Source organism: Manduca sexta, chromosome 17 (genome assembly GCF_014839805.1).
Source record: "Manduca sexta isolate Smith_Timp_Sample1 chromosome 17, JHU_Msex_v1.0, whole genome shotgun sequence".
Taxonomy (NCBI): Eukaryota; Metazoa; Arthropoda; class Insecta; order Lepidoptera; family Sphingidae; genus Manduca; species Manduca sexta.
The window spans coordinates 2160133-2172850 of record NC_051131.1 but is presented as its reverse complement, the minus strand read 5'-3'; the positions used below and the strand labels follow the sequence as shown (position 1 = coordinate 2172850).

Genomic DNA, 12718 nt, shown 5'->3' with positions numbered 1-12718 from the left:
CGGAGAGGGACCGAGAGGGATCAGACGTTGATATTTACCTCCAAACGTCCCACTGACATGCTTTTGAATCCGCCGGTGTAATTCATAATATATTTATATTATTTGTTTGGTTAGCGGTTTCAGTTGTGCCGCTTTGATAAAGAAAACTGTGGGTGCAGTTTTGTTATCAAAGCCTTCTGTCTTTCTCAAATAATCTATGTTTACCTATGTGTTGGTTGTTATACTCGAAGGATTGTCAGAATTGGATAGACTTGAACGCATATTCGACAAAACAATACGTGTTTTAATTTTTTTTCATGTACAGATTCTAAACATCCCCATTAACTTACATTTGATTTTTATTTTAAAATATAACACAAAGATAGAGAAGATCTTAGTGGAGTTTATATTTTCTGATTTGACATCATTATTGCCGCGTTTACTGCGATGCTGGATTACTTTGTAGCTATTTAGTATTATACTATATGATACAGTCACACTGTTGATATTATTGTCCCACCGGTTTTTTTAGCCTTCTGCTAAATGTAGAAGGATGAACTTCCTCATTACCATAACATAAGCATGCTTGTCCAATATGTAGATGGATTTCATTTTATTCTTTAGGATTATAATAATTCTTGTAAATGACAGCTACGATATTCAAGTCATATGAAATGAATAAAATATATTCATAGTTTCGGCAAATAGGAGTCACAATTAATTTGGATCTATTGAGGATTCCTTCGGGACCACAGACAAACTATATATACTATAAGTTAGTTCAACGAATTTTAATGACTGTGTTTAACTTGTTAGTTCTGCGAAAAGCTGAAATTATATTTGCCACATATAAAATGTTCTGCTATAAATTCAGGCTGTTTACATTATCTTTAAAATTAATAGGAAATTTAAATTTATTATGTGTTATCGTTGAAAATTGATGCGGCAATTTATTATTTATGTTGTTCACTCCACACATAATAGATGGCGTTATTTTAAAATCTATAATGGGCCGTTAAGTCACGGTATGTTTTGTGCAAAAAGCTATTATTTCAGCCAATTAAGTTTCTTTGGCGTTGAATTCGTGTTATTATTGCGAAAGTGGCTTAACTGACGAAAAAATTACATTGTAACCTATTTGGCGCCGTGAAATGGCGGTGTTTGTCATGCTTAAATTGTATGAAGTTAAAATAATTAGTAGTTAATTACGTTTCACGTTATTATTAAACGAAATGTGTGATGGGATCTTACGTTAATATTGTTGAAGCCTGTTTATTATATTTTGGGCTTTATTCATTAAGTCTTGAATAAGGTTACTCCAGATTAATACAAAATATTACTAATGTAACGTTTAATTAAGAATTTATATTTATTTATAAAGCCTTTGTGATATGTAATAACCTCTAAACACCGTCTATCGTACTATGCAACAAAACTCATGAAGCAAGCAAGCATTATTTAGCCTTTGATATAATAATATACTTAGGTGCATATTCATAATAATATAATCTAAAAGTTCGGCTTACCAGGACTTAGTAGTTCTGTTAACCTTAACATTTAAATTTAGAACATCTAGGCTCCTAGCCAAGATGACTTTTTACAATCGTTAACGTTAACGTTTTTTATTGGAATGACATAAAATAGCAATCGATTTATCATTAATATCTATTGATAGGTCTATTGCTAGGATGGCAGTTCATTGCAGTGGTTTTCAATACAGAGTTCTTATTGATAATGTATATTTGTGAAATGAGGTAAATTTTAAATTTCTGATAATATATTTCCATATGAAAATTTTACGTTTCACTATTTTTGTTCCTATTCAAGAAATTTTGTTCCACCTCAGAAGTATTTGGCATGCTTTAATGCGACAAAACAACTAGTTAAGGCGGATCCGTTCATGGCTCCGCCGCAATTTTTTCGCTAGATGGCATTGAAGTCACAAAAAGTCACATTTTTTATAATTACGTCCAAAATACTTTGTTTCTAGAAAATTTTTTGCTATATGCTAGAGGTATATACTAGGCTACAATTTATCTATAAATTTATTTTTGCTTCATCATAACGAATATCTGAGAATAGTACCGTTTAAGTTAGCTGAAGCAGAAAGATCGGTATTTCGTGTACATATACGCACGCACACATATCGAAAGTAATTTTTATATAGGACCACTAGATGGTACTAATGCAGAAAACATATTTCAAGGTCTCGAAAAATTTAACGTAATCTCTCGTATCGCATCATTGTTGGTGCATATTTGTAATGGGTCATGAAAAATTGGGAATAAATAAATTAGTGTTTTATAGCTTGGCAAAAAAGTGTAGAAATGGAACTAATCCTTTATTTTACCTGGCAACATTATCACATTTTTGACGTTTGTGAAGTTTTATAAATAGTGTCGGTGTTGTCTTTTTTATTAAAATTTTGCAATAAGAACAAGAAGATACTATTCGCGATACAAAATGAATAAGCCGCGAATAATAAGGTTCGCGAGAGAAATTATATATAAAACTTTTACCGACCATGTCTAGCTGAACAAGAAGCAAAAACAATTCTATCGGATCTGGTAAGTGGAAGTTTATTTTGTTAATAATTTAAGTGTACTTTATAAGTTTTGATGAGTCTGGAGTGATTTTTACTACTTGCACTAAGTATTTTTCTATATCTTGCAATATATTATCAAGCCCGTAGGTAATGTTTACATTCATATGACAAAATTAGTTTAAAGATTGTCCACGTCATCTTGAGATACTTGCATCAATAATTAGTAATTACTAATTGAGGTGTAGTGTAGGTAGGTAGGTAGAGTGGTAAGGGTTCCACCTTACTACTGTGATTTAAATCTCATTGAGCTTATATGGGGCATAGCAAAACAGAAGCAGCTCATATTGTATAAAATATTAATGTTATAATAATGAAATGATTCATTCAAAGTACAGGTTTAATAATAATTTACAATTTAATATTCATTTATTATCCAAATCAAAAGTAATTATTTGTTTGTTAAAGGAAGCATATGTGAGTGCGTTTCAAGACATAACCGAAGATGATTGGAAAATCTCATGTCAACATGTAAGAAAAATTTAAAATGACTATTACAAGAGAGAACATACCCTGTAAGAGGACATTGAAAGAATTATAATAAATCTTAAAGATGACAGTAGTAGTTCTTCAGAATCATAGGATGACTGTCCAGCCAGCTCCAGTCATGAAAATATGGACATTGATTTTACTGAAATACAATATTTGGAAGAAAGTTTTTGGTTTTATTTGTTTTTAAGTAAAATGCCACAATTCTGAAATGATTTCTCAAACTTAAAACATGACATACTCTAATTAAATTTGAATACAATGGCAAATGATTTACCAGTTTATAGTTTTATATTTTTATTATAGATAACAAATCACATTTGTCTGGCTAATTTTACAAAAGTAACACTATGTACAAATTATATTATAAATTACGAATGGAAAGAGTAGTAAATTTTTCCTCTTCTCATAGTTTCCAAATACATGCGGTGGCCGAATCTGAAAATCATCAGCCATGGAACTAGGCTGACCATTGCTCTACGTACAATAATTTATTGCACAGTAGTTCTTCAGTAACCTTGGTTTAAAAATATTTCATCCATAGTGTGGAAGCTTTGTATTAGCTAAAATCTGAAATGTGAGTAGTAATATAGTATATGTTTATCCACATTACATTATCAATTCAAGTTCAATGTTTAGTCGGCCAAGTAAAAGGTGAATTACAATATTGACATATAGCAAGTTATCATGATAATTAGCATAGCATAGTAGTAGTTCACACCACCAGGTATTAATGATTACAAATACAAAACATTTATGTGAAGCATTAATTGTATCTGAACATTCCTTTTTTATTCTACTTCAATGTGTGGTGGGACCAGCAGTCTTTACCAAGAATGTTACACTAATAATTTAGTTGAGATTTTATGACACCAATCATATTTGAGGCATTCAAAATCCTATCACCCATAAATGGTAACAAAAACCTTGGAATCTCCGGCCTCATGATAATACAACTAGCACTATGCCAAGGAGATAAAGGTCTATGGATATTGGATACAATAAATTACCTTGTGCACTGGTGTCAATTTTTTTATTTAGTTCCCTTGTTGTACTTTTTTCTTTCACATTAGCAAACACAGAAGAATCTCCATCTCTAATAAAATTTAAATAATGGAGACTATGCATTTCTTCACTCTTGAAATTTTTATTTTAGATTCCATTGCCGTAAACGGCTCTGTAATTTTTACAGCAACTAGGTCTGTTTAAATCTATTCTTTTCAATTCATAATATTGTCCTATTGTGAAACAGTATTTATTTTTGAAACCAATAAATAGGCTTTTTTGTCATTGCTGATAATTCAAGCCTGGAAAGAAAATTGTCATGAGATAGTATGCTAATGTAAAGGCATGAGTAATCTAATAAATAATAATTCCTATATTGTGTATGGAACTTCCATTCCTAATGATGAATCTAAGTTGTGACCATATAACCTTTTTAACTAGCCCCTTACATATAAACAGTAATATATAGAGTAGCATCCAATATATACCTTTTTACACTGGCAATAAATCTATCTTAGTCACCAGGTTTCTTTCTTTCCGTAGTCAATTATTTGTCCCATGTATTGTCGTTTTTCAATTGCAAGAAATATAATACCAGCCATATTTGGCGAGTCCACAAAGATTATCATATTAGCCACTCGCGTGTAATATCTGCAAGCTGTTATGATTGCCCACATAAAGCATATTATGTTTGTGTTATCCCTTTCAGAACAATGGTGCCAAATTTCATCACACATGCTGCATTAAAATGTGGAAAGACTATGAAAACCCTTTTGTTTTTCACTGGCATATTGAATTTGGAAACAATAACCCGAGTATGTTTTGGCACATTAAATGCCCACTGAAGTTCGTGCTTCGAGTCCACAATCAGTTATCCAATTACCAATTGCAGGTTGTTACTAGAAATCATTTCCACAGGTAGTAGATAGGCATCGGTATCCGGTTGGGATCAATTGGTTAGTTCTGGTTCCAACGCAGCTTCAGTTGTGCTAGCACTGACGGTGCATGACGGAGCTTCATACAGATATTTTGGTATAGCTCGTGTATACGTGTATATCAAAGGTGTACATACACCGAGACCACCATTATGTTGTCTTGTATCGAATCCTAAAGGCTGAACTAAACTCCTTGCAAATGTGATAACAAAAATTAGCGTCGTCGATAAATTCAAACAAAACATGAAACAGAAAATCATAAGTATTGATGGACTAAACACAAATTCGACCTCACACCCACCACATAAGGTTGTTTTTAATCGCGAGTAACGTCATGTTTTTGTAAAAGCCTGGAATGCAATGGCCGTCACAAGTCACGGAGGTGGTTGTAATGTACTGTTCTTATAATGAAAAAGCGGCTATTCAATTTGGCCGTATATAATACGACCGTCGAGTGAAATTTTATTTTATTTGATTTATTGTTGTAAAACAGACTTTGGTATGAGGTATTTATATAAAAAAATATCTTCCTGAGTTACGCTACGGCGATTGGAATTTAAGTTTTACAAATGAAATATTTATTTATAATAGATGATTACTGTATAAAATCGAAACAAACATAGACTAATATATAATACTGGAAGATACAAACACTGAAATGAAAAATACAATTAAATATATCGGTAATATGATTATATAAACTTCTGTCAACAGAATTAATTGCTGATATGTTGTTAACTCCTGTCGTCCAATTATTCTTTATTTAATTGAAAGCTCCATAGATGTTATTTTTATTATGTATTGTTTATTTTTTTATCTTTGAAATATTGTCTATTTACGTATTTTATCGCGGTGATATATATTATTATTTTCTCCCAATATAAGTACATATAGCATTAGGGAGAAAATAATAATATAAATCACCACGATAAAATCCGTAAATAGTTTTATTTGAAAAGTTACTGTATAAAATACGATTTTAAAGCACCTATCCCGAGGGAGAAGTTAATAAATAGAAACAAAATCATAACTTTTATTGAAAAACTATATATTATATTCTTTTATCGATCGTCACATTTACAAATTACATTATATTAAATACAGGTAAAATTCTCAGGCGATCTTATTTATAATTTTAAATCTAAAATTTTGCACAGGCAAAACCGCGTGCAATAGTAGTGACATTAACGTAATGTGATGAAACTTACTTTTTACCTTAGACCCAACAGGGTATTGAGCTGGCAACGTCCCATAGGTTCACTTCACGACCTTGACGACGGTCAATAGGAAGAGCGGCAACGTCGGTTGTAATATGTCAAATCATAAATAAAGCTTCTATCAAATACTCATAACAATGGAAGTACACGAGTGTACTTTGTTTACCGTTGTTTACTTTTCTTGACGTAAGTGAACACGCTATTTCAAGAAATTTGAAGTGCTAATTCATTAAAATATGTACGCTTTCATGACTGTGCCTCAACTTAAAGTTGAGGTTCGTAAAAGAAATGCGTCAATTGCCGGAAAAAAAGGCTAATTTGATAGAAAGGTAAATACTATAATATTTAGGTTATAATTCGCTTATATGCCATATTTTCTTGTTCTCGGACCTCAGTTCTTGTTTTTGTTATAGATTGCAATCTAATGACCGGAATAAAAATTTTGGTGTTGACTGCGAGATCCAAGAGGAGATCGCATATCTGAGTCCAGCCACTGATACTTTCAGAGACATAATTGCGGACACTTCTTTACCAATGATTACGAGACAAGCAATACAGGAATATTTTGAAAGTTATGTACCCATATGTAATGATTATAATCTTAGGCAGTTGTTTACAAAGATGACAGTGTAAATTTTATGTATTTAAATTGGTATACCTACACTCATATATCATGATATCTTGATAACATTATATTATATTTTCTTACTACATTATTGTTTTTGCAGATATAATACTCAGCATAAAGGACAACTCCTGTACGAATTTCGACATCTTGTGACTGCCCGCTATTCCACAGATGGCATTTATACCCACTTGCGAGGACAATGTAAAGCCAGTATGAAAAAAATGGTATACTTTGTGGATATAAAATTAAGTAAAGATGGAGTAATTGAAGAATGCCATTGCGATTGTGCTGCAGGCAGTGGTACTCAAGCATGTTGCAAACATGTCTCTGTATTGTTGGATGGTACACAAAAAAAATATTAAATTGCATCTGTCAAGTACTCAAAAATTAATGACATTCAATAGACCCAAGAAAGTATTTTATAATTCACCCATTGCAGCTCAAAATTTACCCAACATAACATACATAACATCACGCATTTTATCCCCGAAGGGGTATGCAGAGGCGCAACTAGGGCACCCACTTTTCGCCAAGTATGTTCCGTCCCATGATGTGATAGGGGGCGAGCCCATATCGGGCACAAATTCCAGACTCCGGGCTGATACTGAGCAGAAAAACCCAAATATCACTTTGCCCGACCCGGGATTCGAACCCAGGACCTCAGAGCGCTATTGTACCGGACATGCAATACAACTACGCCACCGAGGCAGGCAATTTACCCAACAAGAGATTGAAATCTTGTACTTATAACACACTAAAAGATACTTACTGATATTATGGACAGTTATGCTGATTATGTGAAAATTTTAGTAATGGGATATGATGGAAGCTCAATACCTTTATTACAGACATGTGAACCCGCAAATCCACATGGCATTGAATGGGATCGTTACACCTATGTAGATAGGACTCCAATAGATATTTTACTAGAGAAGCTATTATTAAAAAATATTATATCTGAACAAATTCAGGAAGTGAGAAGAATACAAGAGCCCAAAGTGATTCCTCTGAGTGGCATGAAAGATCATGCAGGATTACTGCCAGTATGTTTCATTTAGTGTGCCACAGTAAAACATATGAGTACCAAAAATATATGTAATCGATATGATTTTGGCCCCCAAAGCTGTGCAGACTATGTTAGTTGTGCATAGTAAAATCCAAGAAACTATTTCCATTGCCAAATATGATAGAGATTATGGACTAAAAATAAAAAAAGTGGATTCATTATATCATTTGAATATCCTTTTCTGGCTGTTTCTCCAGACGGTATATTGGGTAAAGATACTATTGTTGAGGTTAAGTGTCCATATGCTGCTAGATATTATAAAATAACCTCTGTGACTGTGCCTTACTTAAAAATACTTAATGGAGAATTACATTTAAAAAAGCAGCATCCATATTATGCCCAAATCCAAGGCCAACTTTATTGTTCGGGGGACGCAATATTGCAATTTTATTGTTTACACATTTGAGGATATGAAAATAATATTCATTAATAGAGATGACTCATTTATTAATGGCATGTTGACAAATTTGTTAAACTTTTATGTACATAATTTAGAACCAGAAATGTAAATAAGTATGTGTATAAGAACTATTTACAATTATTAATAAATAAATTGAAATAATTACATCTTTTTATCTAATATCTTTCACAATATAGTAATAGTATAATTCCTGAAATTGTAGATGTTTAGCACATAAAAACATAAAAAAAGATTTTGCTCACTATTGGGATATAGTTATGGTCTAATTCATTTTTTAAATTTTGTTTGTCTTTGTTAATCCTATTATTCTTTCTATATGAACTCCTTTGTTTGCAAGCTCCCTATCTTTTATTACATTAAGACCAGGCAACTGAAATTTTTCTTTTAAGAAACTGGGAATCCTAATGGTCACATTTTTGTCTGATGAAATATATATTGTATCATAAATCCTCTGTCAGTCAGTATACTACTACCACTTTCACATTTTGCTAAAAGGTCACTTTGTTCCACTGCCTACTGATCACTTATCAATCCTGCAAATGCTTGGGAACAATATAACAGCAAGCTACCAGGTATTGCACCAACTAATAAATTAGAATTAGAATCACTGCTAAGAATAATCACATTGCTGCCATAATATTTTATTTTGTGAACCACTGGACTAAGAGCTGAGTAGACTAAATTAAATTTTTTATATGATTCAAAACCTGTGTAAAACTTAATAGTGGCATTATCATCTTTATATCTATTCATAAACCCATATTTGTGTTCTTGATCAACTTGAGTGCCCTTAGATATAAATTCATGCATAATATATGTACATCCTACTGCACTGTTGTCTTCTGTTTTGACTGCTTCTTCATGATCAACTTCCAGTAAATTGTCTCTGTCACTTATTAGGTTAACTTTGCTACTTGATGGTTGTGAATTATCTACATTTGTTACTCGACTGACTTCTTCGTTCAATACGTTGTTGATGTGCCACAGCAGCTGGATTTTCTGGTTTTATCTTCGTTAAGAAGAACACAGATAGCACAGCTGTCTTTTTAAGAAATTTTGCAAGGAGCTCATAACCTGAAATCATAAAAAACAAAAATAATTAGCACGAAGTAATTAAAAATTAATGGAAATAGGTAAATCACATAGAAATTCTATAGTGACTCACCTGTATAATTGATTTTCCCGTAATAATCTTTTTCTGTAAAATGCGCAACACACAATCGTGCTGTGCTACTAGCTTCGAAGTTTTTTATACGTAACGCAGATTCCCATTGCTTTCTACGTTTACTTTCCTTTGGAAATGAATGTATTCCTCTGTTTTTACAATTTAACGCACTGCATTGAGGCATTTGGAACAAAAGTATATTATATTCATAAACACTCAGTGATACGTCATACGATTTGACGTTTGTTTTGTCAAGCCAAGGTACAGTGCGCCCTCTGTCGTGATAAAAAGTTAGTGATTCTCCTCATTTCTATTTTCTATTTTTCCCATTACAAAATTATTTAAAAGGCATATCATATTTGATGTGTTTTTAAATGATTCATGTATATTCTACTACGATATATCCAATTTGAAAAGAATAAATAACGCCATCTCACGGTTATTTTGCTGCGACAGCGTTAATCATTTATATATAGTTCTCATTTGTGCCGGTATACTCAGTCAGCCGTCACTCACACTAACAATACGTACTTGTCAAATTTGATGAAATTTTAAAGGCCGAAATATCCATGATTATTAATTATTTTTACGTTTTTCTTTCAACTGCGAGAACTAATCACTAACTAGACGTGAATTTAAATTCTTTACTTGCCAATACTTGTTTAGTTACCCAGATTAAAGCCGAAACAAAATGTATGAAAATGGACCTTGAGCTACCACCTTAATATATTATGGACAGCATATACTATTATACGAGTAGTTCTATATATGCGACCTACCCCTGAGGTATGCTAGACACATTATTAGATCCTTTGCGCTGACTTCATAGTTTAGGAGTTTAGGTAAGCAATGCAGCCTTTAGTACATGGATTCATGATTTAGCTCACATACAATTTACATGTACCACATGTGAAGGTGTGAGCTATTGTAATATATATCTTTACCTAATATTATAAAACAAAAGTTCGCCCATCGCGTCTGTCTGTCTGAGAGCGATAAATTCAAAAACTATCAAACTGAATTTAATACGGCTTTTACTAATGGGCGGAGTGATTCAAAAGGAAGGTTTATGTGCATAATTCACAAATATTTTGTAAAATATAAAAAACACAAGCATATATTATGCTTGTTCTCTGCTACTTGTGCGAAATTGGAGCGGGTTACTAGTAAACTTTAAAGGTGAGAATAGTCATAGATATCGGGTAACTGGTCCGCATATTTATACCATATTGTTAATGGATTTTCGTTCAACCGTAAACCACAAAATTAAACCTTATGATTATATTATATTAACATGAAACGTCTCATTTTCAGTGGTCCAAAAGTAGTTCTAAAACTAACTTTGTTGCAATGATGGCAAACATTTTGCACACTTACATAAGATACTTGTACTCATTATCTGTTTCAACACTTACAGGTTAGAACTAATTCGCTGAACCGTTGATAAACATAACACAATTTAACTTGAAGCAAGACGCCACATTCATGCATACATAATTACAATAAAGCAAACGCAATATAAGACTCGACAAATATTTGCTCGGAAGTGAACCATGATCATGGCAACTCGGCGTGGTTTGAAATACTCACAAAATTCATTAAAAAACTCGATAAACGAGGAAAACAAACGATCTGTTTGTTTGAGAGTAATAACGCTTGTGTCGAGTCCGTGCGTCATTTCGATACTCTTTAAATAACATTAATTACTTATTAATATGTAAGAATCGTTGAGTGGCCTCGTATTTACTGTGGAGTGATGAGGTCCCATCCTATTGGACAATGTGTTTGTGGTCCACCATACTGGCTTCTTTCAACAAATGTTCCACCGGCTTATATCCAATAGAAAAGGCGGGCATATTACTAGAGAACTGTCATATCTGTTGCTGGTCTATATTATATTTTGTACGTACTCCGGAGCGGTAGAATCACCAGTTCGGATAAAACTAGACCTCACTTAATCGCAAGATACCACCATTAATGAGCTGTTTCAAAACCAAAGTAATCATGAGCTGTCGACCTTTAACTAAAAGGGATATTAGTCGATACAAACCAGTCCATTTAAAGGTCACCGATCTTCCCGGAGACCGTATAAATCAATTAGAGGAAACAATATCCCTTTTTACTATGATTTACTAGTATTTTTGTCTGGTGCGGAAATGGTAAACAGAAACCATCGAACTGCGAACTTACTTCGCTAAATAGGAGATCTTATAGGAATTCTTTTACTAATGGAAAGTTATTATCCCTGAGCTCTGTGGGCTAGTTTTATCATTTTTTTGGCTTTTGTGCAGAGGAGCCCCGAGCTAAGGCTAAATAAAAACAAGCACACGCTAATATAATTTTGCACACATTTTTCATATAAGTACGTTAACAATGCAAGCTCAAAGCGAGCCGCGAGCGATGGCGTCTCAAAACGGAAGTTGTTTCCGCATCCGAGCATCAAAGAGCTAACCTTTTACTCTCAAGAGGGAACAAATTAATCTATAGGTTGCAATGAAAATGCTACCGTGAATGGCGTAAGCTAGTTACCTCCCTGCGGCGCTTCACTATCGGTGAACGCACTTGATAAAATAACGCTGAGTTTTAGAATCCAGAGCCAGTTATTTCATTGGTATGGTTTGTTAATACTATACTAGTTTTAAATATCATTGAAATTCATTAAATATAAATGTACATTTAAAAACAGTCTCAGTGTACTTACAATTTTATTGTTATTATATTTTATTGTTTAGGAAATCTACCAAAAACCCGTGCAGTTGCGAATACGTTTCGTACAATAAAGTGTTGGAGAATAGAGATATTGAAGATTAAGGTATTGTATTTAGGCTTACACTATAACTCATCAGCCTATAACTGTCCACTGCTGAACATAAGCCTCCCCTAGAGCGTGCCACGTTGCTCGGTCCTCTGCTTTCCTCATCCAGTATCTACCGGCGATACCGATATCCGGTATACACTATACCTATTAACCATAACTGTCAACAGGAATATTACCTATTTATTTTATGCAGCAAACAATTTAAACTAAAAGACCCAGAAGTGAATAATGTATTCCGGACTACCTCACCAACTTGTTAGTGACTCAAAAACCATAAAATAAAAACGCAGCGTTTTGATGCACCGCGAGCTCACAAAGCTGTCTCGAGCACGGTGAAGCAGCAAATCCTATTTCCGCATATCACGTTGCTAAGTTGGCGGCACTTTTGAGGTC

The 12718-nt window shown here is 33.1% G+C and overlaps 1 protein-coding gene and 3 long non-coding RNA genes across 7 annotated transcripts; 2 read left to right on the top strand and 2 right to left on the bottom strand.

Moving 5' to 3' along the window:
* Nucleotides 1-2034: 2034 nt before the first annotated feature.
* On the top strand, nt 2035-3236 carry LOC119189585. Its single transcript, XR_005112496.1, has 2 exons — nt 2035-2546; nt 2990-3236. It is a non-coding gene; the product is annotated as an uncharacterized LOC119189585 (long non-coding RNA).
* Nucleotides 3237-3354: 118 nt separating this feature from the next.
* Nucleotides 3355-5322, bottom strand: LOC119189586. Its single transcript, XR_005112497.1, has 3 exons — nt 4564-5322; nt 4081-4377; nt 3355-3640 (listed from the first exon to the last, which is right to left on the bottom strand). It is a non-coding gene; the product is annotated as an uncharacterized LOC119189586 (long non-coding RNA).
* A 781-nt stretch (nt 5323-6103) lies between these two features.
* Nucleotides 6104-8199, top strand: LOC119189571. Of its 4 annotated transcripts, none has more exons than XR_005112477.1 (4): nt 6104-6556; nt 6641-6879; nt 6956-7079; nt 7704-8199. XR_005112477.1 is itself a non-coding variant. In XM_037439647.1 (4 exons), the coding sequence occupies exons 1-4, from the start codon at nt 6516-6518 to the stop codon at nt 7709-7711; spliced, it is 450 nt and encodes a 149-aa protein (XP_037295544.1). In that variant the 5' UTR covers nt 6106-6515; the 3' UTR covers nt 7712-8199. The 4 variants fall into 4 exon arrangements, 2 of the variants coding, with proteins under 2 accessions (XP_037295544.1, XP_037295543.1); XM_037439647.1 differs by having other exon boundaries at nt 6106-6556; nt 6641-6799; nt 6956-7197; XM_037439646.1 differs by having other exon boundaries at nt 6108-6556; nt 6641-6799.
* A 375-nt stretch (nt 8200-8574) lies between these two features.
* LOC119189572 lies at nt 8575-10141 on the bottom strand. Its single transcript, XR_005112478.1, has 2 exons — nt 9508-10141; nt 8575-9416 (listed from the first exon to the last, which is right to left on the bottom strand). It is a non-coding gene; the product is annotated as an uncharacterized LOC119189572 (long non-coding RNA).
* Between the last annotated feature and the right edge of the window lie 2577 nt (nt 10142-12718).